The 26,000-nt window shown below is 40.5% G+C and overlaps 1 protein-coding gene and 1 pseudogene across 5 annotated transcripts in view; one reads left to right on the forward strand and one right to left on the reverse strand.

Moving 5' to 3' along the window:
* Positions 1 to 26,000, forward strand: part of LOC131540563 (uncharacterized) — a 252,006-nt pseudogene that overhangs the window by 134,718 nt on the left and 91,288 nt on the right.
* Positions 1 to 26,000, reverse strand: part of LOC131540560 (integrin alpha-X-like) — a 164,407-nt gene that overhangs the window by 77,660 nt on the left and 60,747 nt on the right. For all 5 annotated transcript variants that reach the window (XR_009271298.1, XR_009271297.1, XR_009271296.1 and 2 more), the window contains one exon: positions 2,286 to 2,421. Coding sequence is in view for 1 of the 5 variants with exons in the window: in XM_058775574.1 (XP_058631557.1) it covers positions 2,286 to 2,421 (136 nt within the window). In the remaining 4 variants the exon portion in view is untranslated. The remainder of the gene's footprint in view (positions 1 to 2,285; positions 2,422 to 26,000) is intronic.

Below are 26,000 nucleotides of genomic sequence, written 5' to 3' on the forward strand. Positions count from 1 at the left end.
CAACTTATAAAAAAAAAAAAAAAAAATATATATATATATATATATATATATATATATATATATATATATATATTATTATTAGTAGTAGTAGTAGTAGTAGTATTAAAAAATACTTTCTCTTTTCTTTCCTCTCAGTCTCTTTTCTTTTCTTTTTTCTTCTTCTTTTTTTAGTGTTTGTAGCATGTTGCAATATATTCAGGGTTCAACAGTAAGGATGCTCTGCTGACCAGGGCCTGTGTTATTTGGTTTCAGCCATTACAAAAATGTATACTTTTTTAAGTACTTTTCACAATACACATTGTTTCAAAGCAGATTTGCAGAAAATCATGATGCTAATATCTTAATATATTCTTGTCTTATTGTTGCATTTAGCAGATTTAGATTATGTCAATATTTATAGCCTAATATCTTATTATCTTTATGCCTTATAGTCACATCTAGCAGATCAGAATTGTTTTCTGTAATTTAATCTATTATTCTATTATTATCCGCTAGGGCTGGGCGATTTTTACGATTTTATCGATTAATTCCAATTTAATGTGTCACGATTTTATTTTATTTTTTTTTTTTTAGAGATCGAGGAATCGCGATTTTGAATAGAAATATTACCAAACGTTAGAATTAGACACAATATGCCAGTGGTAACAGTAAAGAGAAAAGAACGACCCAACCGCATGTCGGCGCACGTGATTAACCGCTCACACGTGACTCGCTCATATTGCTAAGTGCTATTCACACAGAATGCGCTTTTGTGTTGACGAAGATGCGACGCGGGCAGTGGAATAGGAAAAACATGCAAGAAGATGGGAGTTGAATTTCTTTTAACTTGAGCGCCGCGTTTTTAGAATGCCGTTTCATGCATGAGACGCTACAAGAGACTCCAGCGCAACAGAAAAAAACTATGGAAAAGCAGCGCAATCGAATAAAACCTTACTGTATGTCTGATATTTCATGTTTGCATCATGGTGACAGGCTGAAAGCTGTTGTTGTTTTTACAGAACATGTATAGTTAATAATAGTCTACTGGTGTTATACTGTCAGTCATTTTGAATTGGAATTAGATTTTTTTAAAAGCATTTTCCTCATATTATTTCTGAACATATAATATGTATAAGACAAGTTTGTACAAGATGTAGTTGTAGTTCATACATCTTTTCTGCAAAGATATTTAACGAGTGATTTGTTTAACATTTACATCATGTTGACAACTTCATGTGTGGTGCTTGCATCATGTTGACAACTTCATGTGCGGTGCACTTGGAATATAATTTTCTTTAACTAGAGGGTTAATAAACAAAAAGTTACTCATGTTGTAGTTACATTTTCAAGTTGACTAGTTAAAAAATCATAAAAAAATAGTTTTTTTTTTTTGCTATATTGCCTAGCCCCATGATCCACACATGGGTAGTTGACAAATAAAAATTGGACTGTGTCCTATGGTGTGACATGAAAAAAAAAAAACACAACATGAGAAAAATGTATCTTCATTCTTAGAGTTACAAATAGCATGAGAAAAGTTTATCCTCAATGTTTTTGTTTGTTTGTTTGTTTGTTTGTTTGTTTTTTTCACATTTTTGCTGTCACACCATAGGACACATTGATATGTCAAATACCAACATACTGATCTCTGGTTTTGTCAAGCTGTGAAACAGAATAGCACTGGTTACAGCACGTGTGATATCTGCAGTACATATATAACTGCTCACAAATGCATTTCAGGATATGGAAACATCTGCTGTTAGCTGAGAAACAAATGACTTCCCACAAACAGTTTCCACAACTAAACACTAAAGACCACTAAACAGAAATAAGACTTGTAATGACTAGAATGAATACATAATCAAAAACACATGCTGAAATGACTAAACTAAAAAGTGTGGCTAAGTGAAGAACCTTTGTTATGAAGTTTCATATTAAAGAGCACTATTGTTAATGTAAATTCCAGTAACACACAAATATATTGTGGAGCTTTGACTTGTGCTTAGCACACTCTGATACACAGTGGATTCAATGTTATCTGACTTATATTTACACTCCATTCCATTCTCTTTTCTCCTACTGTAACTTTCAACTAGATTCTTACATTTTCTGCAGTTTCTTTGTTTGTTTTCTACAAGTTGAAGTATCATGCATGTCCTTAGCATTACTGTGCAGCCCATGTTACCCACAAAAGTTTAACATTGAACATTAGAATGAATGTCAGTATGTACACCATAAGTAATGATTTAAAAAAAAGAAAGAAAGATTTAAAAAAACAAAAAATCAAATAAAGAATGGCACCATACCCAAATAGGAATCTTTAATGTCCTCCTCCATATTTGTGGCATTAATGAATGATGAATTGAGCATTTGATGAGTGAGATCCTGCATTATTCCTCCTGACCAGGAGTATGCCCCAACCGCTCCAAACATCCTTGAACCCTACAGTAACAAAGAGAAATTACACTTTATTTATATAATTTGTTATTGCTATAACTAGGAAATAACCCTCATGAAAATGCTAAAATCTGCCTGTGAAAGTGGCTGCTTTTATATTGTTTCCAAGATAGTCCAAGTTTTTATATATTATTTCATTAGTAAATACAAAGTGGTCTAGCCCTTATGCAGTTTTTGGGGTATTTCGGAACCACAAATTGCCTTTGCTTAAATTAAAACAATTTTCATTTAAATGGCATTAGACTTGATGACTTGATGACTCACACTTAATATATCAACAAAAAACTGGTTGTATGTTAAAAAATTGTGAAAAAAATAAAATAAAAAAATACACTCAGGATGTTCTGGGGGTTTTGACCCACAACACAGGAAATGAGCTAAAATCTAGAACACACACAGAAATGAAGGAGTGACACCATAACACATCCATGATGGAGAACAAATGCAAACACACACACACACACACACATAACATTAGGTTTAAGTTTATATATATAGTTTTATTTTTATAATCAGAAGTTACTTTTAAATGTAATGCATTACAATATTGTGTTACTCCCTAAAAAAGTAACTAATTACGTTACTTTTGAGTTACTTTTTAAATCTGGGCAGGGCTTGCTTGTTTGTTTTAATATAAAAAGTTCTTCTTTTACAAATGTAAAAGCCCTTTCACAACAAAAGTGAAATGAATACGCTGAAGGAAATTAAAATTCACGTTCGTACAGTAGAGGGCACAGCTCAAACAAATTGCATGAAGAATATGACGCAGGAGAAGAAAGTTCAACACTATTCAGCAATAACAAAAATGAACCACAAATGTGACATTTTTGATTAGTATGGTTGAATTGGATCATCGATGGTTAGTAGCAAAGACATTGGTTAATAAAATGGGATTAAATACATAAACATTATTTATCTTATTTAACATATCTAATTATTGCAGGTTTACATAATATTCTGAGTGTGCATTTGACTGTTTTTATTCATTTTGAGGAATACTGAATCTGTTTTTGTGCAGTGAGATGAGTAAATAATGTTCATATTTAGTCTATAACTACAGTAACTGTAAACACGGATTCATGATACCCAGCTCTATATTTCTTTGCGACCTGATGAAACTTACCAATTTGCAAAACTAACAGAATGTATAGTTGACATCAAAAACTGGATGACTAGCAATTTCTTACTGCTAAATTCTGAAAAAACGGAGGTGTTAATTACTGGACCAAAAACGTTTGCATGTAATAACCTAGATCACTGTCTAATACTTGATGACTGCTCTGTAAATTCTTCATCATCAGCTAGGAACCTAGGCTTGCTTTTTGATAGCAATCTGTCCTTCGAAAAACATGTTTCTAGCATTTGTAAAACTGCATTTTTCCATCTTAAAAATACATCTAAATTACGACCTATGCTCTCAATGTCAAATGCAGAAACATTAATTCATGCGTTCATGACCTCGAGGCTAGATTATTGTAATGATTTATTGGGTGGTTGGTCTGCACGTTTAATAAACAAACTCCAGCTGGTTCAAAATGCAGCAGCTAGAGTTCTTACTAGAACCAGGAAGTATGACCACATTAGCCCGGTTCTGTCAACACCGCACTGGCTCCCTATTAAACATCGTATACATTTTAAGATCTTGCTAATTACCTATAAGGCCCTGAATGGTTTGGCACCTCAGTATTTGAGTGAGCTCTCATCGCATTATAGTCCTTCACGTCCGCTGCGATCTCAAAACTCTGGCCATTTGATAATACCTAGAATATCAAAATCAACTGTGGGTGGGAGATCGTTTTCCTATTAAGCACCCAAACTCTGGAACAATCTATCTGTTCGGAAAGCAGACACACTCTGTCAGTTTAAATCTAGATTAAAGACCCATCTCTTTAACCTGGTTTACACATAATACACTATTGCATTTCTAATATTCAAATCCGTTAAAGGATTGTTAGGCTGCATTAATTAGGTTAACTGGAACCAGGAACACTTCCCAAAACACCCGATGTACTTGTTACATTGTTAGAAGAATGGCATCTACGCTAATATTAGTCTGTTTCTTTCTTATTCCGAGGTCACCGTAGCCATCCAGATCCAGACTGTATCCAGATCAGATGGTCACTGCAGCCACCCGGATCCAGTCCGTATCCAGATCAGATGGTGGATCAGCACATAGAGATGACCTCCACAGCCCTGAACGTCAGCGGAGATGAGGACAACTAGATAAGCCCCAGAGACTGATCCCCAGTGAAGACCCTGTCTCCTAGACGGCCATCGGGACAAGACCACAGGAACCAGATGAGTCCTTTGCACAATCTGACTCTGCTTTAGCCTAGATTTAAACTGCTGATTTTGTCTGGCCAGAGGAGAATGACACTATTTCGACAAACTATTTCCCCGTCTAAATACTGTAAAGCTGATATAAAGCCACCCAGCTTTATATCAAGCTGATGTAAAGCTGCTTTGGCACAATTTGCATTGTTAAAAGCGCTATACAAATAATAGTGACTTGACTTGAACAGTGATTGTAAACACGGCCATTGTTTTGTGCAGCACGAGCCTATGGCGATGAAGCCTGCCAGAACCTGCCGAAATGGGTGGGGTCATCTGGCTATATAAGCGGGCATTCTGGCATAGAATCCTCCGATTTATTCTCCTCCAGCGATGACAATCTTCTCTTCGCTTCAGAGCATCCTCTGCCACCATCCGGTGAGCTTAAGAGAGCAAATTTCTAAGACCAAATTTCCACTGCATTGATTCAAATGCTGTGCCACTATTGTGGCTTATGCAAGGCACCCCTGCATGCTGATGACTGGCACAGTGAGTGTGGGGAAATCCCACATGCTCACGGAGATGGATTTGCACTCTCCCGTTTTCTTCTTCCCAGGAGCCTTGAAGAAAAAAAACTGTGGGGTAGAGGAATAGAGTGCTCGGATGCAAGTGAGCTCACGCAGGCTCCACGTGCCTCACTCTCTCCACACAGAGAGGCTTCTCCCGTTCCTTTCACCCTTCCAGGCCAATGTCCCTCTGCCATCGCGAGTGACTTGGTCTCGTTCGGGGGATCTGTAGACAATCCCATAGATGACAGCATGTCATTGGCGGCATCAGACACGGAGGATTGGACAGGTTCAACGAGTGACCCCGCCCCTTGCTGTCTCTGGAACCCATCAACGCTAAAGCTGGGATGGACGCTGATCTTTTCTGCGTCCTCTCCAAAGCAGTCGAGGAGCTGGGTTTGGAGTGGCCTCCCCCGGAGAAACCCACTCGCAGTCATCTGGATGAATGGTTCCTGCTGGGGCGCAGTCAGACCCCTCACCAGCGAGCTGCTCCATTCTTCCCAGAAGTCCACGACTTCCCGAAATCCTTGACTCCCTTGTTTCCCTACTGGTCTTTTTGGACCTGCCATCGAGGGCTTTGCGGAACACTTCACTGCTGCGCAGAAGTCATCCCAAGAGATGCGACACTTCCTGCCCAGTGTTCTAGCTTTACAGCTGCTTCTAGTCGCCCCAGGCCTGCGCCGACTCAGCAGCCAACGAAGCCTGTGCCTTCGATTGCTCAGCCTACTCCACAGCCTGAGCCTTGACAGTGCTCCTACTCTGCAAAGCGACATCCCTTCCCGAAGCGTCAGGGACCCCAGCCCAAGATAGCACTGGATCCTGTTCCTCAGAAGTTGTCCTGATTTAGTAGACTGGAAGAGGAAGGGGCTAAGTCTTGAGTATCAAACATACTCAAAAAGAGAGCAATTTTCCTCTTTCCACACTTATCATGAGCATCAGGTTCCCTCACAGTGACCTGCCACTCAAACCAATTCAACCGCTTGCCACACAGGCCGAGACCTGGCAGGCTATCCCCGGAGTGTAAAAATGGTTTTTGGGGATAATAAAACAAGGTTACTCACTTCAATTCGCTCAAAGACCCCCAAGCTTCAGCGGTGTGGTTCCCACCTCAGCTCACTCTTGTGCCCCAAGGTGATGAATTTACTGGCAAAAGGAGCCATAGAGACGGTTCCCCATTTTAGAGCGAGTCAGGCTTCTCCAGCCGTTACTTCCTCGTCCCCAAGAAGGATGGGCGGCCTCCGACCTATCCTCGACCTCAGGCACCTGAATCATGACCACATGAGATGGTTGTTCAGGATGACTACTTTGAAGCAGATCCTCTCGCAATTATGCCCGAGGGACTGGTTCTTCTCTCCAGATAGCCCCCCATCACAGGCGGTTCTTGTGATTCGCCTTAAAGGGAGTGGCATATCAATACACGGAAGGCAGACCGACCTTCGGCTCCTGGTCAGATGAGGAAGGTCGGCTACACATGAACTGCCTGGAAATGCTGGCAGTTTCTCAAGCCCTTCAGACCTTCCTGCCAGACCTAGGGGGACACCACGTTCTGGTCCGCTCAGACAGCATGACAGTGGTGTCCTAATTAACCCTCTGGGGTCGACATACGCACCGGCGCATTTTGTGGCATTTCTTCCTGATAACCCCTAAAGGAACTTAAATTATTCCATCATTTTTGATCTTACAGATAAGAGCAATACATAATTCGAATCTGTAAAGGGTCTACTTTTATTTGTATACACTCATAAATAGAGCACTGCATTTCAGCCCTGGCCCGACGGGTCCCGACTTTTTTTTACGCCTCTAGGGCCGGGCTTTGGGCCAATTTTCACGTCATAGTTCAGATGCGGGCCGGGCCTCGGGCCTGTTTTAGGCTTCTCCTTATTTTTATATTTTAGACATCCATCAATTAGTGCTGGAAAAAAAAAATGGTGGAAACAACATGAGACCATGCCGCGAAGAGCGGCTCGACGGTGTTTAGAGTCCAGCAGCAGCAGCATGCGTGCCATCAGCGCAGTGAAGAGTGGAAAATGAAAGATGCAAATTTAGTATTGATGAAGTTATGTGCGTTTCTTAGAACAAATTCAAGCAGGATAAATATCAAGCCTATGAGCCTGTGCTTATATTTACTCTAAGCTATATAGTATTACACCATATTTTAGATTTGAAACATTTAACATGTGTACAGTATTATTCATATAATTTGAATCATGTGTTATATTTCAGTAGGCTAGGCTATAGGCTAAACATGGATTTATTTGCAAAATGTCAATATTCTCACATTACTTAATATTTGTCACAAGTACATTTTTAGTTTATATTTTAAAATTCCTTTAATAAAACAGCATGCATTTTTGTCACGCACTTACTTTGTTTGGCTATTCGTTACCTGTCCTTTATTTTTACAGAGGACATTTTTGCGTGTTTTATGAATTATTTCCTTTATTTTAGCAAAATGTGAGACACTGTATAATTTCATGCCACGATTTAGCTAAATCATTGAAACTGAAAAGAAGGGACAGATTAATATAACGTCCTCTAAACTCAAGTTCACAGTGCACACGATGCAAGATTGCAGTTTCACATTTTGCATAGCACATCTCTTGCGCGTCTCACTCAGCATCATGCGCCGTGCAAATCTTGCGAATACGCAGTCTATAGCATTTTATAATTATTTGTACAATAATATTTAACTTAACCTGCTTTGTATCTTTATTATTTAATGCAAAAGTGATTTATTAAAACAGGTTTATGAGAGTCATACATCCGTTTAATCTTGATCAAGAACAACTAATGATCAACGAACTGGAGCGGCATCGGCCGTTAGATCATTTTAAAACATCAAATAGCCTTCAATTTACAGGTAATAACTGCATCTGTCTCGGATGCAGACTTGTGAAAATTTATTTTAATGCGGATCCCATACTGTAACCTGAAATAAATGTGCTTTATAGCCTACTATTCGTGTTAAATTATTAATGCACATACATGACAGGGAGGCGCCCGAGCTGTCACTTGAATTTTTTCCTGATAATGAAATAACTGATAATTGGGGTGCCTCACATACATGAGAAATATATCTACAGAAAGCTTGAAATGTCTACTTTTACACGAACCAATTCAAAGCAAAAGCAAATACTCCCTGATTATGTAATCTGTGAAGGTTACATTTATCTCTACAGGTGCATCCAAACTACTGTGGAGATGAGAGCCAGCACCGTGAAATTAATTTTGCAGCCAACAAGAAAACAGTTTATTAATAAATAATTAAAATGTCTCCTTTTTCATAATTATTATACTTCTGCCTGTGATTTGTGGCAAACTTAATGCGTGTGCTTGAGCGCAGAATATATTAAGACTCATTATGGATTTAATATAAATATGCGATTAGTTGAATAATGACATAGTCGGTCATTTATGGCTGCAATCGAATACAGAATACTAGAAATACTAGAAAAATTTAAAAAACCGAATACTAGAAAAATATTACGCATGGGGCAGCCCTAAATACCCTCTAGACATCTCTGTTAAAGTTTTTAAAGCATTTTGTAAGTTTGCATATAGGCTAATCGGATAAATTCTGCTTTCAGAATGCTCACGTCCATAACGGAGAAATGTCACATCCATAATGCTTTTCCTCTGAAACACAAAAACGAAAATTTTCAACCCTTCTCCATTCTGCAGATATTGTTGCTTGTTTATGCATTGTAAATCACAGAAAGTCTACAAAATCCTCCCAAAAAATGTCTCCCAAAACCTCTGTATTTTGTTGTCATGTCCGTAACCCATAGATTTCCCAAATATAAAATATAAAATATAAAACACGTTCATAGACGGTTACTTTTCAGATGTCTGGACTCTATTTTCAGGGGTTTAGAAAAAATATAAAGAGAGAATTCAATATATGGTAATGGATACCTTCTGTGAGAATTTATATTTCAGGTCTTGACTGCAAATGTCAGGCCATTATGCTGGAATTGTCCAGTAAAAATGATTAGGCCTACATCAAGTCTCGGGACAGTTTTGTTGTTACTGCAATATTTTTACATTTGTATTGCCAAAACAACAGCAGTGTTGCTTCGTACAATTAAACAGTGCAAAACTGAAAATAGTACAGCATATTAATTAAGAACAAAAGTTTTTGTCTGTCTGGCAGACGCGCAACTCTTTTGGCCAGTTTCTTTGTCTCTCTAGCAGAGGTGCCACGTCTCCTGAGAAAATAAAGAAACAAAGAAACAACAAAAAAAACAACAACCAAGCAACACTGCATATTATATTGCATATAATACTCTGTATGCCATTGCATGCCAATTGCAAAAGCCAAACCAAACGAGGCATTTAAAAAAGACACTTTGCCTAAACCTAAGAAGCTGGCTGTTCACAGAGTGCTGTATCCAAGCATGTTAACAGAAAGTTGAGTTGAAGGAAAAAGTGTGGAAGAAAAAGATGCACAACCAGCCGAGAGACCCGCAGCCTTATGAGGATTGTAAAGCAAAATCAGTTCAAGAATTTGGGTGAACTTCACAAGGAATGGACTGAGGCTGGGGTCAAGGCATCAAGAGCCACCACACACAGACATGCCAAGCAATTTGCCTACAGTTGTCTTATTAGGTTGGCTTGAGAGAGCCAACCTACTGATCTGCTACTTAAGCTTATTATTAGTGGTGCTTGCCAAAGGCAAGGCATCACTATTGTTATCGTGCATACTTATTATTCTGCTTCTTCTTATTAAGTTGGCTTGAGAAAGCCAACTTACTGAAATGCTATTTAAACTTCTTATTATTATTCTTCTGAGACTAGATTTACAACTCTAACTCCTCCTAGAGCTTTAACTCTACAGACTCCAAACTCAGCCCAGATCTTCAGACTGGTCTGACTCGAGTTGCTATATCTTTTCTAACTGATCCGACTTATGGTTTTCATAAAACTGAAGATTAAAAATCAAAAAAATCCCATAGATTTACATTGACGGAATGTTCAGATGAGCCAAGACTATTCAAACTCCAACTGTCAAAATTTAAATCTAAACACACTGAAGCCCATTAGACTCAATCAGACTTCCCTTCTATGTACTATTTCTAACCCATTCAAACTCATCTATTTCTCTATTTATCTATCTATCCTAGCGAAATGCTAATCATGCTAATGACAAGCTAGTCACTTGCTAATCATGCTAGAAACATGCTAGTAACATGCTAATCATGCTAGAAACATGCCAGCAACATGCTAGTGGCATGCTAATCATGCTAGAAACATGCTAGCGACATACTAGTCGCTTGCTAATCATGCTAGCAACATGTTAGTGGCATGCTAATCATGCTAGAAACATGCTAGCGACATGCTAGCAACTTGCTAATAATGCTATCAACATGCTAGTCACTTGCTAATCATGCTAGCAACATGCTAATCATGCTAGTAACTTGCTAATCATGCTAGAAACATGCTAGCGACATACTAGTCACTTGCTAATCATGCTAACAACATGTTAGTGGCATGCTAATCATGCTAGAAACATGCAAGCAACTTGCTAATAATGCTATCAACATGCTAGTCACTTGCTAATCATGCTAGCAACATGTTAATCATGCTAGCAAAACATAGTAGTAGCATGCTAATCATGCTAGAAACATGCTAGCGACATGCTAATAATGTTAGCAACAATGCTAATCATGCTAGAAACATGCTAGCAACATGCTAGTAACTTGTTAATCATGCTAGCAACATGCTAATCACTTGCTAATCATGCTAGCAACATGCTAATCACTTGCTAATCATGCTAACAACATTCTAGTAACACCTTAGCAACCACTCCAGGTACCCTAGCAACCGCATAGCAACACCTTAGCAACCACCCCGGGTACCCTAGCAACCGCATAGCAACCACCCCAGGTACCTTAGCAACCGCGTAGCAACACCCTAGCAACTGCCCCGGCTACCCTAGCAACACCCTAGCAACCACCCCAAGTACCCTAGCAACCGCATAGCAACACCTTAGCAACTGCCCCGGGAACCTTAGCAACAGCATAGCAACACCTTAGCAACCACACTCGGTACCTTAGCAACCGCATAACAACACCTTAGCAACTGCCCCGGGAACCTTAGCAACAGCATAGCAACACCTTAGCAACCACACTCGGTACCTTAGCAACCGCATTGCAACACCTTAGTAACCACCAAAGTTAGCCTAGCAACCATCATAGCAACCACTCTGAGGTCCTTCTATCTATCTATCTATCTATCTATCTAAAGTCTATCTGTCTATCTATCTATCTATCTATCTATCAAACTTTAAGCTTTTAAAACTACTTTAAACTTCAAAATATTTCAGACTGAAACCCATCAAACTTAAAACTTTTAACATTTTTCAAATTTAAACTTTTTTTAAACTTTTCAAACTTTTTAAACTTTTCAAACTTTCTGGTCCGTCTTTCTCAAGCCAACTTAAAGTTTGTCTTGACAAACTTTTCTATCTAGTTATTATTCTTCTTCTGGACAAAACTTCGGTTCGCTACTCCTCCTGCACCGTTTGTCACAGACCCATGAATGAGGTGTCAAATCAACCAGATCATTGAGGAGATGTGGGCTATATCTTTTCTAAGCGATCGGACCTACGATGTTCGCACAGCGGACGAAAAAGCGGGCAAAAAAGTCCCATTGACTTACAATGGTGGAATGTTCGTGAATTTGAATCTCAACTGTCACTTTCTCACACACACACACACGCAGGCCCTTAGGAACCCCTCTCTCTCTCTCGCTGTAACTCACACACACTCATTTGACTCCTCTTTTAAGTAACCAATAAGCAATAAACTATGATCTTCATAGCCACACCCTAGCAACCACTTACAGCACCCTAGCAACCACCCCATAGACCTCCATTGAAAACAGATCAAAAAGGATATCTTTGGATAAAAGTGTCATATAATCATGCAGGTTTTGCTCTTTTGACTCGTGATCGCAAACAGGACTTTCCTTATGAATGCTACAAATGCTAGCAGTGAATAGCTACATGCTGTGTTAAATCAGGCTAAGAACATACGAATAACTCTATAAAACTAGACAGTAATGATATGTGACAACTACCAACCGCTTAGCAACACGATAGTAACCACCCAGTTATAGAGGTGTGCTATATCTTTTATAAGTAATTGAGTGTACGATGTTCGTCTGGTGGATGAAAAAATTTGGGTGAAATAGTCCCATAGACTTAACATTGGCACAAAATTAGTGAGATTATATCTTTGGATCAGGAGGTCACAGAGACTTGGGGGAGGGCTCATTTGACTCTGCCTATCAAGCAGCCAATAAGTACTGACATGACAACTTCATAGCTATGCCCTAGCAACCTCTTAAAGCACCCTAGCAGCTGTAAAAGGACATTAAAAACTATTGTTAAGCACCAAAACATTGTAGAAACAAGGGGTAGGGCTCTGTTGATTCAGACTGTCAAATAGTCTTTAAATATCATGCCATAAACTGTATGGCCACACCATAGCAACCATTTAGAGTACCTTAGCAACTGAACAAACTCATGAATAAGCAATTTCTCAGCACCAGAAAGTGGTATAGATATCGGCATGGCCTCTTTTGTTCGGGCTGAAAAACCAGTCTGTAAGTATCACCATGGCGACTGTGCAGCTACACCCTAGCAACCACATAGAGAACCCTAGCAACCGAATAGCAACATAAAGAAGCCATATCTCAGCTCCACAACATCATACAGACATGGGAGTTGGGTCTCTACAATCGCGCAGAACACTGTAGTATCTGCCCTGCGCCGAATTTTGCCACTGCAAGCACCACTCACATTTTCTTCAGGAAATGTACATTCTAGTTAAGTTGGCTTGAGAAAGCCAACTTACTGAAATCCTATTTAAACTTATTATTATTTTTCTGAGACTAAAATTTCTGACTGCTACTCCTCCTAGAGCTTTAAATCTACAGACTCCAAACTCAGCCCAGATCTTCAGACTGATCTCGCCGGATGTGCTATATCTTTTATAAGTAATTGAGTGTACGATGTTCGTCTGATGGATGAAAAAATTTGGGCGAAAAAGTCCCATAGACTTAACATTGGCACAAAATGAGTGAGATTATATCTTTGGATCAGGAGGTCACAGAGACTTGGGGGAGGGCTCTTTTGACTCGGCCTATTAAGTAGCCAATAAGTACTGCTAGTAACTTCATAGCTATGCCCCAGCAACCACTTACAGCACCCTAGCAACCGTAAAAGGACATTAATAAACATAAAGAAGCCCTATCTCAGCTCCACAACATCATACAGACATGGGAGTTGGCTCTCTACAATCGTGCGGAACACTGTAGTATCTGCCCAGCGCCGCGTTTTGCCACGGCAAGCACCACTCACATTTTCTTCAGGAAATGTACATTCTAGTATTGTTATTACTATTCGCCCAGACAAAACTTTGGCACGCTACTCCTCCTGCACCTTTTGTCGTAGACCCATGAATGAGATGTCAAATCATGCGACACATTGAGGAGAGGTGTGCTATATCTTTTATAAGTAATTGAGTGTACGATGTTCGTCTGGTGGATGAAAAAATTTGGGCGAAAAAGTCCCATAGACTTAACATTGGCATAAGATTAGTGAGATTATATCTTTGGATCAGGAGGTCACAGAGACTTGGAGGAGGGCTCATTTGACTCAGCCTATCAAGCAGCCAATAAGTACTGACATGACAACTTCATAGCTATGCCCTAGCAACCACTTACAGCACCATAGCAACCGTAAAAGGACATTAAAAAACAATTTTTCAGCACCAAAACATTGTAGAAACATGGGGTTGGGCTCTATTGATTCAGACTGTCCAATAGTCTTTAAATACCATTCCATAAACTGTATAGTTACACCATAGCAACCAATTAGAGTACCTTAGCAACTGAACAAACACATGAATAAGCAATTTCTCAGCACCAGAAAATGGTATAGATATGGAGGTGGCCTCTTTTGTTGAGGCTGAAAAACCAGTCTGTAAGTATCACCATGGCGACTGTGCAGCTACACCCTAGCAACCACATAGAGAATCCTAGCAACCGTATAGCAACATAAAGAAGTCATATCTTAGTCATAGATCTGTTGTTTAAATTATTTACTTGCTGTTGGGAAGGAATACTTTCGTTTCCCTTCTATTTCTATTCTGCATTTTCGTTGAGGTTTCGTTGTTTGATTGCACTTTCTGTTAATTATAATAATTTGCACCTCGGCTAAGAAGGAACCTGGATCATTTTCAGTGCTCCTTGCAAGCGAAGTGTTAGTTTCGTCTTGAGTTATTTGCACAAGGCTATTGGCTGGGCCAATCAGAAGCCGCCACAGCGACTGTAAAAGTATTTAAACTGCCTGTTCGCTATTACAAGTCGGGAGAAGCGAATATTCACCAGAAGAGACGGACAGCAGCTCGTAAGTGTTGCGATACTTAGTCATAGATCTGTTGTTTAAATTATTTACTTGCTGTTGGGAAGGAATACTTTCGTTTAGGGCTGCAACTAACGATTATTTTAATAATCGACATCTGTCGATTATTTTTCGATTAATCGATGAATCATTAGCATTCATTTCAACCCTTTATTCAAAAACAGAACTAAAATCTTTAGAAAGTGCACAAACATGTTGCTCCTTGAACATCCCTGAGCTGTTATAATAATAATAAAATAAAATAAAATGGACTAACACAAAAACATACACATGTATGCTTTACATCTGCCAAATATATAGACTTTGGGTGCAAAAATTAAATAATTTAACAACACTGCGTCGTTAGCGTTGGTATTGTATCAGACACCTGCACTTAACATTATATGAAAATCAAGCTCAAATGGAGTTAATAATGTTTTGACCAGAGAATGACGGAGATGGAGTGTTTTGTCTGTCGTTAGAAAATTATTATGCAGTGCATAAGTGCATTAAGTGCATTATGCTTTCATCAACTTTACAGGTTATATAACTTTGATTGTAGCTATATGGGCGCTTAGTTTTTTCTTGTCGTTAATACACTTGGCCAAAATCTCAAATTAGCGCTTATGCACATAATGCACAGGATATTTAAAACGTATATAGACAGCAAATAACTAATTCTTCTCCACTCTTCAAACACACAAAAACATTATCCTTTACTGACATAGTGTTTGAGTAAAGAAAACGCTGTACTATTCAAACACCAATTATTTATTCACCCTTGCATTGCGAAAAAGCAGAGATCTCATCTTCTCCAGGCTGTGCGCGGCGTCAATCTGAGCGGAGGCGGGGTGAAGTTACGAGGTCTCGCTGAGAGCTCATGATCCAATGCTTCAAGTTTTACTGACAAGTTATTTTAATGCTTATCATTGGTTTACTATTTTTAAAACTCTCTGATTTAAAATAATAAAACGAATTATAAGCGACTCAAGTTTGGATAATTTTTCACAGCACCTGACTGGGCTAGGGTATGGCAACTGCCATACTCTGCCATCATACGCCGCCCCTGCTCCCACACCTTGGATGACTTGGGTCGCCGCAGTTTCTCTGCCTCCGCCATGTATCTTTCCTCTACCTGCTGTTTTTTACTTTTTGTTTTTATTTATGAGGCGCCAAACTCTGCTACCATCCGTGCGCGAGAGAGACCGAGTGTGTTCACTCCGCTCCGCTCAACTAAAGTTTTTTTTTTTTAATAATCAACGTCTCTGTCACACAACGAATCGATTATGAAATTCGTTGCCAACGCTTTTAGTAATCGATTTTATCGATTTAATCGATTCGTTGTTGCAGCCCTACTTTCGTTTCCCTTCTATTTCTATTCTGCATTTTCGTTGAGGTTTCTTGTTTGATTGCACTTTCTGTTAATTATAATAATTTGCACCTCAAGAAAAATATCATTTTCAGTGCTCCTTGCAAGCGAAGTGTTAGTTTCGTCTTGAGTTATTTGCACAAGGCTATTGGCTGGGCCAATCAGAAGCAGCTGTTTTCACGGTAGTGTGTTAGGCTGTATATCAGATCAGCTACGCAAGCATCAGCAATGCTCAGCCTCATGTGAAGACACGGGTAAAGACCATCGACTTTTCCTGCCGACTTATCAGCAACGACACCAGCGACACACAAGTATCTTTTTCTTCTTACACATCCGTTTCCATCCTCTTTCCTGCCACCTCTATCATGTGTTTCCAAACTATTCCGGTTCTCTCTCAACCACGCCTAACGTCCCACGCAGACGGCAACGTAATCCTGCTAACCTGCGCCTTATCTCTACCTCCTTCACTACACCTCTTTCCTTCTCTGTGGGTCTCTGGAATTGTCAGTCAGCTGTCAACAAAGCTGACTTCATTTCTGCTTTTTCTTTGATCACGCCAGCATCTTGGGCTTGACTGAGACCTGGATTCGTCCAGAAGACTCAGCAACCCCAGCTGCTCTCTCTACTAATCTCTTTCTTCATACTGGCTTAGTTGGTCTGCTCATTTCTAACAATTGGAAATACTCAAGCCTTCCCTATGCAATTACAACTCATTTGAATCTCATGCCATTACTGTATCAGCTGATAAAACTCCACATTGTGGTCATTTACATCTAGAAATTTAGCCACCTTCCTAGAGGACCTGACGGTTGCTGTCCTCTTCGTGGAGGATGGCACTCAAGTCTTTGGTGATTTCATTCATAGACAAGCCTTATGACAGACTCCATGCACTTTAGCTCGTTGATCCAACGCTACCACTACTAGCACGCACAAATCAGGCAACCAACTTGACTTAATTTACACAATTGTACTGCAGATAACATTCTGGTACAACCGCTACATACTGACCATTTCTTCATTACATTTACATTACACTTTGCTTCTCCTGTGCCACCAATACCAGTTACTTTTAGACAAACCTGCGTTTCTCCTTATCTCTCCTCTGTAGTATCCTCCTCTTCCTTAAATTTCATCTCTGCTGTAAACGCAGCTACTGAGACTTTATGCTCTACCCAATCTGTCTAGACATTTGTCCTCTCTCCTCTAGGCCGACGGCTGCTCCTTCCAACCCCTGGTTATCCGAGGTTCTTCGTGAACATCGGACTACAAAGCGGCAGAGAAAATGAAATCAACATCTGTCGATCAGTAGGTACCAGTCTATGCTCACATCCTTCTACAAAGTCCACACTGCCAACCTCACATTTCAAACAAGATCGACATCTCTTCAGAACATTTAATTCCCTCCTCTGTCCCCTCCACCTCCTCCTCCACCTCTATTACAGCTGATGACTTTGCCACTTTCTTTACAGACAAAACTAGATCAATCATGGTCAGTTTATCATACACACACAACTCAACCACATCCACTGCTAACATCCATCTTTTCTTTCTGTCCACCACTGAAGCTGAAGTATCAAGTCTAACCATCCTACAACATGTCCTCTGACCCAATTCACACCTTCTAAGCAATCTCACCCACATCTTACCTGCACTCACACATCATCAAACATCTATCACATAACTTCCCCATTATGCTCAAGCATTTTCTATCACTGCTCAAAAACCTACATTAAACACTTCTATAGAAAACTACAGACCTGTCTCTCCTTCCGTCATAGCGAAAACATTGAACAAATCTTCAACCAAGTCTCAGTTTCTTTCACAGAACTAACAAACTATGCTAAACAGTCATTTCAGACCATTCAACTGAGACGCGCTTTGTCACTGAACATTTAAACCCATTCAAATCATCAGTCCTCATTCTGCTAATTCTGCCGCTGACACTGTCAATCATCAGATACTCCTGTCCACCCTCTCATCACTGGGCATCTCTGGCATTCCACTCGCTGGTTTGAATCCTATCTCACTGGTAGGTCTTTCATGTTTAGTGATTATCCAAAGCACATACACTGGTCACTTTCCTCAGATCAGTTCTTGATTCTTCTCCACATACACTACATCACTGGGTCCCATCATACAGGCACATATTCTCATACCATTGCTACGCTGATGACACACATATCTCTTTTCAACCAGATGATCCAACTAAGCTGCAAGGATCTCTTGTACATGGCATGGATGAAAGAACATCACCTGCAGCTCAACCTGGCAAAGACTGAGCTTCTTGTCCTCCCTGCCACTCCGACTCACAGCATGACTTCACGATCCAGTTAGGTTCATCAACACAACCCCATCAACTTGTCAGAATCTTGGTGTAATCTTTGATGATCAGCTGACCTTCAAAGACCACATTACAAAACTGCTCGATCTTGCATTTGCACTATATAACATCAGAAAGATCAAGTTTCTGACAGAGCATGTGCACAACTTTGTCCAGGTTGTCATTTCTACTGGACTATTGCAATGCTCTTTCACTGGACTGACAATACAGTCAAACCTTTACAAATGATTCAGAATGCACCACACTGGTCTTCAACGAGAAAAGAGCCCATACATCTCTTTATCTTGCACTACAATCACGGCTCGCATCAAGTTCAAGACACTGATGTTTTTACAGAATAAACCACTGGCTCAGCACCCGTTTGCATTTCTATTAACAAACTACATTAGAAATCTGAGATCTTCTAGTGACACTGTGATACCATCAGAGGCAAAAATCACTCTAGATCATTCTCATTCACCATTCTGGCTGGTAATGATCTTACCCTATCAATGCTATCTGTCAATCTTCAAGCAACAACTGAAAACTCATCTTCACATTGACTTCATAAACTATTATCTTTACTATTCCTTCCTTGTAGTTTGTATTTATTTGAACAATGCTGAGACTTGGTGTTGCAAGCACTTAATGTCTGATTGCCTCTTCAAGATTAATCACATGTATTCAATTGTAAGTCTTTGGATAAAACTAAATGACTAAATGTAAATGAAATATCTCAGCTCCACAACATCATACAGACATGGGAGTTGGCTCTCTACAATCAGAACACTGTAGTATCTGCCCAGTGCCGAGTTGCCACTGCAAGCACCACTTACATTTTCTTCAGGAAATGTACATTCTAGTTATTATTATTCTTTCTATTCTTCTTCTGGACAAAATTTCGCTACTCCTCCTGCACCGCTTTGTCACAGACCCATGAAAGAGGTGTCAAATCGACCGCTCATTGAGGAGATGTGCTATATCTTTTCTAAGCGATCGGACCTACGATGTTCACAGAGGATGAAAAACGGGCAAAATCCCATTGACTTACAATGGCGGAATGTTCATGAATTTGAATCTCAACTGTCACTTTCTCACATACACACACACAAGCAGGCCTTAAGAACCCCTTCTCTCTCTCTGTAACTCAACACACACTCATTTGACTCCTCTTTTAAGTAACCAATAAGTGACCTATGACCTTCATAGCCACCCTAGCAACCACTTACAGCACTAGCAACCACATAGACCTCCATTGAAAACAGGATCAGGATATCTTTGGATAAAAGTGTCATAAACCAGGTTTTGCTCTTTTGACTCGTGATCAAATGCTCTACACATACTAGCAGTGAATAGCTACATGCTAATAGTGATTAGCTGCTTAAATCAGGCTAAGAACATACAAATAACTCTATAAAACTACATAGTAATGATATGTGACAACTACCAACCGCTTAGCAACAAGATAACCTCCCAGTTACAGAGGTGCTATATCTTATAAGTAATTGAGTGTACAATGTCTGCCTTGGATTAAAAAATTTGCAAAAAGTCCCATAGACTTAACATTGGCACAATAAGTGATTAATCTGGATCAGCAGCCAATAAGTACCTGACATGACAACTACATAGCTATGCCCTAGCAACCACTTACAGCACCCTACCAACCGCAAAAGACATTAACAAACTATTTTTCAGCACCAAAACATTGTAGAAACATGGGATGCTATGTTGATTCAGACTGTCAAATAGTCTTTAAATATCATCCATAAACTGTATGGCACACCATAGCAACCATTTAGAGTACCTTAGCAACTGAACAAACTCATGAATAAGCAATAGATATTCTTTTGTTTGGGCTGAAAACCAGTCTTTATCACCATGCACTGTGCAGCTACACCCTAGCAATCACATAGAGAACCTATAGCAACATAAATTTATATCTCAGCTCCACAACATCATACAGACATGAGAGTTGGCTTTCTAAGAACCTAGTATCTGTAGTGAGTTTTGCCAGGCAAGCACCACTCACATTTTCTTCAGGAAATGTATTATTCTGTTATTCTCTTATTCAACTTCTGTCTATTTAAATTTATTATTAGTGGTGCTTGCCAAAGGCAAGGCATCACTATTGTTATCTTGCATACTTATTATTATTCTGCTTCTTCTTCTTCTTCTTCTCGGACAAAAATCCCATAGACTTAACATTGCAGCCAACTTTGACGAGTCGTAGCTCAGAGCGGCAGAGAAAATGGCGCAAATCAAACGATCTGTCGGACCTCAGTAGGTACCAGTCTATGCTCACATCCTTCTCTGCTAAAGTCCACACTGCCAAATCCTCACATTTCCGCAACAAGATCGACATCTCTTCAGAACATTTAATTCCCTCCTCTGTCCCCTCCACCTCCTCCCTCCACCTCTATTACAGCTGATGACTTTGCCACTTTCTTTACAGACAAAACTAGATCAATCAGTGGTCAGTTTTCACCTCCACGCACACAGGACCCTCACCCTACCACATCCACTGCTAACACTCCCATCTTTTCTTTCTGTCCACTCACTGAAGCTGAAGTATCCAAGCTTCTCCTCTCCAACCATCCTACAACATGTCCTCTTGACCCAATCCCCTCACACCTTCTCCAAGCAATCTCACCCACACTCTTACCTGCACTCACACATCATCAACACATCCCTACTCACAGGTAACTTCCCATTGCGTCAAGCAGGCTCGGGTATCCCCACTGCTCAAAAACCTACATTAAACACTTCTCTTATAGAAAACTACAGACCTGTCTCTCTCCTTCCGCTCATAGCGAAAACACTTGAACGAGTTGTCTTCAACCAAGTCTCACTGTTTCTTTCACAGAACGACAAACTGGATGCTAAACAGTCAGGTTTCAGGAGGGCCATTCAACTGAGACTGCGCTTCTCTCGGTCACTGAAGCCCTGCGACCAAAAGCCCATTCCAAATCATCAGTCCTCATTCTGCTGGACCTATCTGCCGCTTTTGACACTGTCAATCATCAGATACTCCTGTCCACCCTCTCATCACTGGGCATCTCTGGCATTCCACTTCGCTGGTTTGAATCCTATCTCACTGGTAGGTCTTTCAGGGTGGCCTGGGAGGTGAGGTATCCAAAGCACATACACTGGTCACTGGGGTTCCTCAGGGATCAGTTCTTGGACCCTCCTCTTCTCCACATACACTACATCACTGGGTCCCATCATACAGGCACATGGATTCTCATACCATTGCTACGCTGATGACACACAGCTCTACCTCTCTTTTCAACCAGATGATCCAACGGTAGCTGCAAGGATCTCAGGTTGCCTGGCGGACATCTCGGCATGGATGAAAGAACATCACCTGCAGCTCAACCTGGCAAAGACTGAGCTTCTTGTCCTCCCTGCCACTCCGACTCTACAGCATGACTTCACGATCCAGTTAGGTTCATCAACAATAACCCCATCAACTTCGGTCAGAAATCTTGGTGTAATCTTTGATGATCAGCTGACCTTCAAAGACCACATTACAAAACTGCTCGATCTTGCAGGTTTGCACTATATAACATCAGAAAGATCAAGCCCTTTCTGACAGAGCATGCTGCACAACTTCTTGTCCAGGCCCTTGTCATTTCTAGGCTGGACTATTGCAATGCTCTTCTGGCTGGACTTCCGACTAATACAGTCAAACCTTTACAAATGATTCAGAATGCAGCGGCACGACTGGTCTTCAACGAGCCCAAAAGAGCCCATGTTACACCTCTCTTTATCTCCTGCACTGGCTACCAATCACGGCTCGCATCAAGTTCAAGACACTGATGCTTGCATATAGAACAACCACTGGCTCAGCACCCGTTTACTTGCACTCTCTATTAACAAACTACATCCCTCCAGAAATCTGAGATCTGCTAGTGAGCGGCGCCTCGTGATACCATCACAGAGGCGCAAAATCACTCTCTAGATCATTCTCATTCACCATTCCTGGCTGGTGGAATGATCTTCCCACCTCTATCCGGAATGCTGGATCCCTGTCAATCTTCAAGCAACAACTGAAAACTCATCTCTTTCGACAGCACTTGACTTCATCCTAAACTTAAAAAAAAAAAAAAAAAAATTATCTTTACTTATTCCTTCCTTTGGTAGTTTGTATTTATTTGAACAATGCCTGAGACTTGGTGTTGCAAGCACTTCGTATGTCTGATTGCCTCTTCAAGATTAATCGCTCTATGTATTCCCCAATTGTAAGTCGCTTTGGATAAAAGCGTCTGCTAAATGACTAAATGTAAATGTAAATGTAAATATCTCAGCTCCACAACATCATACAGACATGGGAGTTGGCTCTCTACAATCGCGCAGAACACTGTAGTATCTGCCCAGTGCCGAGTTTTGCCACTGCAAGCACCACTCACATTTTCTTCAGGAAATGTACATTCTAGTTATTATTATTCTGCTTCTTATTCTTCTTCTGGACAAAACTTCGGTTCGCTACTCCTCCTGCACCGTTTGTCACAGACCCATGAAAGAGGTGTCAAATCGACCGGCTCATTGAGGAGAGGTGTGCTATATCTTTTCTAAGCGATCGGACCTACGATGTTCGCACAGAGGATGAAAAAACGGGCAAAAAAGTCCCATTGACTTACAATGGCGGAATGTTCATGAATTTGAATCTCAACTGTCACTTTCTCACACACACACACACACAAGCAGGCCCTTAAGAACCCCTTCTCTCTCTCTCTCTGTAACTCAACACACACTCATTTGACTCCTCTTTTAAGTAACCAATAAGTAATGACCTATGACCTTCATAGCCACACCCTAGCAACCACTTACAGCACCCTAGCAACCACCCCATAGACCTCCATTGAAAACAGGATCAAAAAGGATATCTTTGGATAAAAGTGTCATATAAACGTGCAGGTTTTGCTCTTTTGACTCGTGATCAAATGCTACACATACTAGCAGTGAATAGCTACATGCTAATAGTGATTAGCTAAGTGTTAAATCAGGCTAAGAACATACAAATAACTCTATAAAACTACATAGTAATGATATGTGACAACTACCAACCGCTTAGCAACAAGATAGTAACCTCCCAGTTACAGAGGTGTGCTATATCTTTTATAAGTAATTGAGTGTACAATGTTCGTCTGGTGGATTAAAAAATTTGGGCGAAAAAGTCCCATAGACTTAACATTGGCACAAAATAAGTGAGATTATATCTTTGGATCAGCAGCCAATAAGTACCGACATGACAACTACATAGCTATGCCCTAGCAACCACTTACAGCACCCTACCAACCGTAAAAAGACATTAACAAACTATTTTTCAGCACCAAAACATTGTAGAAACATGGGATTCGGCTATGTTGATTCAGACTGTCAAATAGTCTTTAAATATCATCCCATAAACTGTATGGCCACACCATAGCAACCATTTAGAGTACCTTAGCAACTGAACAAACTCATGAATAAGCAATAGATATGGGGTTGCCCTCTTTTGTTTGGGCTGAAAAACCAGTCTGTAAGTATCACCATGGCGACTGTGCAGCTACACCCTAGCAATCACATAGAGAACCGTATAGCAACATAAAGAAGCCATATCTCAGCTCCACAACATCATACAGACATGAGAGTTGGCTCTCTACTATCGCGCAGAACACTGTAGTATCTGCCCAGCGCCGAGTTTTGCCACGGCAAGCACCACTCACATTTTCTTCAGGAAATGTACATTCTAGTTATTAAGTTGGCTTGAGAAAGCCAACTTACTGAAATCCTATTTAAACTTATTATTAGTGGTGCTTGCCAAAGGCAAGGCATCACTATTGTTATCTTGCATACTTATTATTATTCTGCTTCTTCTTCTTCTTCTTCTTCTTCTTCTGGACAAAAATCCCATAGACTTAACATTGCAGCCAACTTTGACGAGTCGTAGCTCAGAGCGAGAATTTCGTAGAAACGCATGAATCACCACATTTAGAGAGGCTATCAAGTAGTGGGCGAGAACATACCCCGCAATGGGGTATAAGTTGTACCCCTGGGGCACAAGAGCGTCCCAAAATTGCCCCATTGACATACTATGGTGAGGGACGGCCCATGAAACAGCACACGTTTTTCCTACTATGGTAATTTACATAGGAATTTTGCATTAAACATAACTCTGCATCACAATATCATAGAGACATGGGGGTGGGCTCATTTTACTCAGCCAACCAATCAGACTCTCAGTATCATTATGAAGCTATCAAGCCACGCCCTAGCAACCATTTATAGCACCCTAGCAACTGATCCCATAGACTGCCATGTTAAAAGCCCAGATGGATATCTTCGGATCACAGTGTCATAGAGACATGGGGGTGGGCTCATTTGACTCGGGGCAGCAAACAGCCAATCATGAATCACCATAGACCCTTCCTAGCCACGCCCTAGCAACCATTATCAAGCACCCTAGCAACCCAAACAGCCGTATCTTTCAATCTGAATATCATAGAGACATGGGGGTGGGCTTGTTTGACTCGGGGCAGCAAACAGCCAATCATGAATCACCATAGACACTTCCTAGGCACTCCCTAGCAACCAATGTCGAGCACCCTAGCAACCCAAACCCAAACAGGCATATATTCAAATCTGAATGTCACAGAGACATAGGGGTGGGCTCGTTTGACTCGGGGCAGCAAACAGCCAATCGTGAATCACCATAGACACTTCCTAGCCACTCCGTAGCAACCAATGTCGAGTACCCTAGCAACCCAAACCCAAACAGGCATATCTTCAAATCTGAATGTCATAGAGACATGGGGGTTGGTTTATATTATTCATACTGGCAAACAGCCTTTGGAGCATCATCATTGGCAGCTGCCAAGCCACTTCCTAGCAACCAAACAGAGTACCCTAGCAAGCATTTATCAAGACCTATATCTTTGCATCAGAATGTCGTATAGACTTGGGAGTTGGTTCTTTTGACTCATGCTAACAAAAAGGACTTCCAAACATGCTACTCATGCTAGCAGTGAATAGCTACATGCTAATAGTGATTAGCTAAGTGCTTATTCAAACTAAGAACTCTATAAAACTCCATAGTAGCGATCTGTGACAACTAGTAACTGCCTAGCAACACCATAGCAACCACACCAGGTACCCTAGCAACCACCCCAAGTACCATAGCAACTGCATAGCAACACCCTAGCAACCACTCCATTTACCTTAGCAACCACCCTGGGTACCATAGCAACGGCCCTAGCAACCATCCTGGGTACCCTAGCAACCACATAGAAACACACTAGCAACCACCCCGGGTACCTTAGCAACCACACAGCAACCGAGTGGCGAGTTTTGCCATGGCAAGCACCACTCACATTTTCTTCAGGAAATGTACATTCTAGTTATTATTCTTTTTCTGAGACTAAAATTTCTGACTGCTACTCCTCCTAGAGCTTTAACTCTACAGACTCCAAACTCAGCCCAGATCTTCAGACTGATCTCGCCGGGTGTGCTATATCTTTTCTAACTGATCCGACTTACGGTTTTCATAAAAATGAAGATTAAAAATCATAAAAAATCCCATAGACTTACATTGAATAGTCTTGGCTCATCTGAACATTCCGTCAAACTCCAACTGTCAAAATTTAAATC

This window comes from Onychostoma macrolepis, chromosome 05 (genome assembly GCF_012432095.1).
Source record: "Onychostoma macrolepis isolate SWU-2019 chromosome 05, ASM1243209v1, whole genome shotgun sequence".
NCBI classification, from domain to species: Eukaryota; Metazoa; Chordata; class Actinopteri; order Cypriniformes; family Cyprinidae; genus Onychostoma; species Onychostoma macrolepis.